The 6,026-nt window shown below is 25.9% G+C and overlaps 2 protein-coding genes across 2 annotated transcripts; both read left to right on the top strand.

Annotated features, from left to right (window-relative positions):
• Nucleotides 1–932: 932 nt before the first annotated feature.
• Nucleotides 933–1,378, top strand: MKS88_002902 (60S ribosomal protein L38; the record flags this gene model as incomplete). Its single annotated transcript, XM_067215950.1, has 2 exons — nucleotides 933–1,141; nucleotides 1,255–1,378. 2 exons carry the CDS (start codon nucleotides 933–935, stop codon nucleotides 1,376–1,378), a joined length of 333 nt encoding a protein of 110 aa, XP_067073478.1.
• A 1,929-nt stretch (nucleotides 1,379–3,307) lies between these two features.
• On the top strand, nucleotides 3,308–5,731 carry MKS88_002901 (phosphoacetylglucosamine mutase; the record flags this gene model as incomplete). The annotated part of the gene is made up of 1 exon (XM_067215949.1): nucleotides 3,308–5,731. One exon carries the CDS (start codon nucleotides 3,308–3,310, stop codon nucleotides 5,729–5,731), a length of 2,424 nt encoding a protein of 807 aa, XP_067073477.1.
• Nucleotides 5,732–6,026: the final 295 nt, after the last annotated feature.

Raw genomic sequence — 6,026 nt, 5'->3', positions numbered from 1 at the left:
TTGGGCTATTTTTTCTTTTTTTATATATAATATGAGCTAAATTTTAATTCACATTATGCCTTGTAGTGGAAAAAGGGGATATTCTATTATTACAAAATTAATTTTGAAGACTAATATCTGTAATAAATTCGTTATATTTATATATAATAATTTACCAACTTAAAAGCGACGTTCATATATAAGTGTTTTGGTGTTCTTTTTTAGATAAGCAATTCAATGAATTTTATATATAAGAAAAAAGAAGAAAAACCGTGCGTTCTCCTACAATATATATAATATGTATATATTTGGCAATTCCTGTGATAACGCAGATCTGAGTTATATTAATATAATTATATACATATATACATATATATATATATATATGAAATTTGCGACGCATCGTTAACGAGAAGGAAGAATAGTAGCTAAAAAAAAAAAAAATTATGTGCAGAGTATACATTCGCAATTGCAAAGTATCAAGCCATCGTACACCAATATGTTAACAAATATATACATTAGCTACCTGTTCATTTATACATAAATAGTTATTTATGTACATTTATATATATACTTATTGATGATATTATTAACGATAAGGAATAAAATATGTACTGAATTTATATAGAGGGCAATTAAATAATACAGTATAATTAAAAAAAATTGATGAGCATTTTTACATTGTTATATATATATATATATATATATATATATATATATATATATATATATGTGCATATACATATACATATACATATACATACACTTATAGCAGTAGTATTATTTTTGTTATTTTTCTTTATTTATATTCTAAGAAATATACCATTTTCAGTTCAAAACTTTTTACGAATAATTTTTGGGATAAAAAATTATTCCTATAGAAGAACGAAGTTCTAGCTGAAACGTACAAATTACTTTTACACTTTTTACTTTAAAAATTAAAAAGAGAAAAGATGCCGAAACAAATAACTGACATACGTAAATTCTTGAAAATTAGCAGGAAACCTGATACAACAGCCGTCATTATAGTGAAGAAGAAAAGTAGAACAAAGAAAAATACAATCATAACAAAATTAAAATTAAGAACAAAGAGATATTTATACACAATGGTATTTTCGGATCGTAAAAAAGCAGAGCGCATTGAAAACTCCTTACAACCAAGGTTGAAAAGAATATACTACCCACAAAAAAAAGTAGCAAAAACGACGAAGAAGTAGAAATACACATAAAATGATATAAAATTATGATTACAATTTATATCATTATATTTAAAAGAAAAAAATTAAATAAAAAGAGAAGGAACAAATTTAAGGAGGAAGAAGAAGAAAAGAGATTAGCAGTAAACAGAGATGGCAATTGTTTGGTAGAAACGTTTATTAAAATAGGGATATTAAGATGAAGTAGGGTATAATAATATACTGTTGAATTTTTATCTTATTAATAATATTACATGTGAGGATTACTATGTATAAAAATAAGTAGGATTAGGAATTTATGCTTATACATATTTATATGTGAGTATTTATGATGTTTTTTTATTTCCTGCTTAATACTTTCGTATTACTTTTTTTTTTTTTATTTAAATTAAAGAATGTTTATATACTTATATATATGTATACATACATATATACTTATAAATATATATATATATATATATATATGTATGCATACTTATGTATGCTCTCTGCACATATATTATAGTAGGCATGATTCATACTCATTTTTAAGAGGTCTCTTCTTCCGCTAATTATTTTAAACACAGTGTAAACTTTTTCGAAATACGTAATTACAAATGTTATTTAGAACATGTAGGGAATAAGAGAATTTAATTTTTTATCAGCTTATGAATATATAAAAAACTTTATATAACTGTACAGATTATATAACTGTACAGATTATATAATTTTACGGATTATATAATTTTTAATTTGCGTACATTTATGAGAATGCCCTAAATCTTAAAAATTGAAAGAGCGGATTTTTTCTGTACATAGAAAAAGATCATTTTTTTTATTATTTTTTTTTTCAATTTCAACACAAAGAATGGCGTAATAAATATTATAAAGAAAATTATAAAGAAAAATTGTTCTATTTACGAATGATAAATAGGTATACTAAACTAATTTTTTTTTAAAATTAAAAATAGATTAATATAGCACACAATTGCTGTCTTCCTATTCGTACGTAACTTATTCCTTACAGTTATAATTATATGTGAACGTCGTATGTATGTATATATGCATGTATATACATAAATGTGCATCAATGATTAAAAATATCAGATAAAAATGCAAAATGATTTTTTTTGTAACCGTATCAGTAGATATAGGTATATATATTGAAATTGCACACACGTGTATTTATATATACATAAACATTTGAAGATCAAATTTTTCTACACATTGCAAGGATTTACATGTTTACCGCTCAGTATGTAATTCTTGAAATTATATAAAACTTTTCTTTTCCCAATTTGTGCTGTTTACTAACATTATGAAAAAATAGCATATATATTACTTTGCTGGTGTAAAACATAAAAGATTTTTTCCATTCTTTCATGTTAATACACTTAACATTTAAAAGCCTACTAATAAAGAAAGAAAATTCGGCTATGCTGAGGTCATTTGTGAGGTGTTCCTATAATTCATGAAGCTCATTATGTAAATATTTTAATATCATAAGAAAAATAATCATTGTATGTATGTATTAATGTATGTATTTATGTGTGCACGTAATATAATTATGTGTGGCTTTAAATTCGAATTCACACAAGACTAATTTTTATCCTATTTTAAACTGCAGCTGTGTATTTATTTTATTGTATTTTTTTTATTTGTTTTTGTTTAATATCCAGTTCAATTCTTCTCTCGTATTCCCCTCTTCATTTATTGCTTTCAATGTAAGCAACTAAAATGAGGTAGTTCACGAAATTTATTTAGCATCTTCTGTTTTTCATGGGTGACCAGTGGGTTAAGAAGGAGCATACAGTATGCATATATATGTATGTATATACATATATCTGCGTCCAGTTTAATTTTTCGGAGCGTTTCTTCCTTTTATGCCATTTCTGAGGTAATTCACGCACACACCTCGCGGTGAAGGAAATCACCTGCACTGTTCATAATATTCAGCATTTTACAAAAAAAAAAAAAAATGTGTCAAATGTAACAATAGTGTCATATGTAACAAACGTATCACATGTAACAAATAAGCAAAATATATCATATATGCCAAATGTAACAATTCTGCCAAATATAATGCAAACTAATATAACAAAAAACATTAGAATTTTTTCCATTTTAAAGTGTTTCATTTATAATGCTGCAACATGGGAAATTATGAAGAGAGCCTCTTTTACAGAAATATTAAATCCTGTATTGAAAAGTATTTACCAAATTATTCCACTGAAGGACTCGTAAAATTTGAGTCCTCTTTTGAATTTTCTTACGGAAATAGTGGTTTTCGAGATAAATACAAAACGGCTAGCTGTGACTTATTAAATGCTTTAAGTAAAAGTGGAATATTAGTAGGTCTGTTATTTATAAAACATAATTATGAAACGATTAGAAAGCTCAAATTGTTTGATAAACACATGAAGGGTGAAAACAAGAAACAGTGTAGTTTACCTAGTATGCAAAATATTCAATGGAAAAATGTGGGTGTTATCATAACAGCCTCTCATAATCCATTCGATGAAAATGGGGTTAAAATAATAGACTGCAATGGGAGACAAATAAATGAAATATATGAGAATTACTTAACTGATCTTGTAAATGAACATTTAAGGTATTTAAAGAAGAATGAGGAATGTACTATACATGATATAGTACATAATATAATTATGTGTATTTCATATATTTTTGAAAAGGAAGTAAATATTGACTTATTTAATAATAATATATATAATACTATAAAGGAGTTAGACGATATAATATATAATTATAATATAAATAATATAATAAAAGGAAATATCTGCATAGGTTTTGATACTCGTATTAGTTGTGTTCATTTAAATAATATTATTATAGAATCCTTAAATTGTATCAATATATACAAGTGCATAAATAATATGTGTTTTATTACAACACCGTGCATGCATTTTGTTATTTATTTTCTGAATAATATTTTTATGGATGAGAAATTAGATGACACGTTTATCAGAGAAAAAGGGTATTATACTATCCACAAAGAGGAAAACGATTTAGATTATTTGGAAAATTTTTACATACCAAATAGTAAGCACATTAGGGACCTGTATTTTTTAAAAAATTGTAGTGAGAATATAAATGCCACTACTAATGAGCTTTGTGATACGCATAGCAATATCGATGAGTATTGTAAATACCCCACTAAGGGAAAAGACAATAATACATTAAAAATGAGTAACCCGATAGGGAAATGTTTGAACATTCCAAATGGTTATAGTAATAAAGATGTTCACCTGTATGCATATAACAGTGATAAATTTTATTTCGATTATTTTACATATTTATTTGAGGATCTCTATAATTACATGAACAAAATATATGATGAAATCTTAAAAAAGACTTGTAAAGAGGAAGTGATATATGTGGATTGTTCTAACGGTATAGCTAGCTTAAAAATTGATAATTTTAAGAATATATTTACTATTTTAAAAAAACAAATTATTAAAATTAATTATATAGATAATGAAAAAAGTATTCTAAATTTCCATTGTGGTGCTGAATATGTATATAGAAAAAGAAAACTACCTATCAATGCTTCTTCAGATAATGTGAACACTAAATTTTGTACATTCGATGGAGACGCAGATAGAGTTCTTTATTTCTTTATACATGATGTGTTTTATGATTACCCCAATGGGAATGGGAGCATTGCAGGATCTAGTGGCATTGCTGATAGCAGTAGTGATAACCCTATTAGCACAGAAAAATGTTGTGGTAGTAATATAGCCATTTTAGATGGACCCAAAATAACCTGCCTGCTCCTCAAATGCATAATGAAAATGCTCTCACAAATCGATGTCAGTAATATATCAGTACTATCCAGTAATACAACAAAACAACTAGATATTAATATAATACATACATCTTACGTAAATTCGGCTTTTCTTAAGTATATCAATAATATAAAGAAATACGCTAATGAGCAAATGGAATTATTTCAATATATTAGCATAAATATTATATGTACAAAAACTGGTATTAAATATCTTGATAAGATAGCACAAAAATCGTCTATTGGAATACTGTTCGAATCTAATGGGCATGGTACTATATATACAGATATAAATAAATTAAATGAATGGTCTAGGAGCTTATGTATAGAGAAAGATAAATCCTTTATTGCTTTAAAAAAATATTTGCTTTTTTTCAATCAAACAGCAGGAGATGCTATCATTGATTTTGTAGCTATTGAGTTATCATTATCATTTTTAAATTTAACTATAAATCAGTGGGACCAGTTCTATGACCCTTTACCTTCATTATATATTAATATACCTTGCCCAAGAAATATATTAGCAGAAATTATACCTCATCCAGAGCATGAGAAGTATTTAATTCAACCATTATGTTTACAACGTGAAATTGATCAAGTAGTAAGGGAAATAGATTCCCATTTGGGCAGGTGTTTTATACGGCCATCAGGAACAGAAAACTTAATTCGCATATATGCGGAAGCACAAACAGCTGAAAAAATGAACAACATTTTGCATAAAGCGAAGGATATTGTTTATACTTATGTAAAGAAAAATGAACTATGCCCGTAGTACAGTCTCCTACAATTATTTGTTCAAAAAAGGCCTAGTTTAAAAAAACAAGAGAAGCAAAATGAAGTAAGAAAATAAAGCGTAAAAATAAAGCGTAAAAATAAAGCGTAAAAATAAAGCGTAAAAATAAAGCGTAAAAATAAAGCGTAAAAATAAAGCGTAAAAATAAAGCGTAAAAATAAAGCGTAAAAATAAAGCAAAAATAAAGCGTAAAAATAAAGCGTAAAAATAAAGCGTAAAAATAAAGCGTAAAAATAAAGCGTAAAAATAAAGCGTAAAAATAAAGCGTAAAAAT

Source organism: Plasmodium brasilianum, chromosome 9 (assembly GCF_023973825.1).
Source record: "Plasmodium brasilianum strain Bolivian I chromosome 9, whole genome shotgun sequence".
Classification (NCBI taxonomy): domain Eukaryota; phylum Apicomplexa; class Aconoidasida; order Haemosporida; family Plasmodiidae; genus Plasmodium; species Plasmodium brasilianum.
This window is presented reverse-complemented; position numbering and strand designations above follow the sequence as displayed.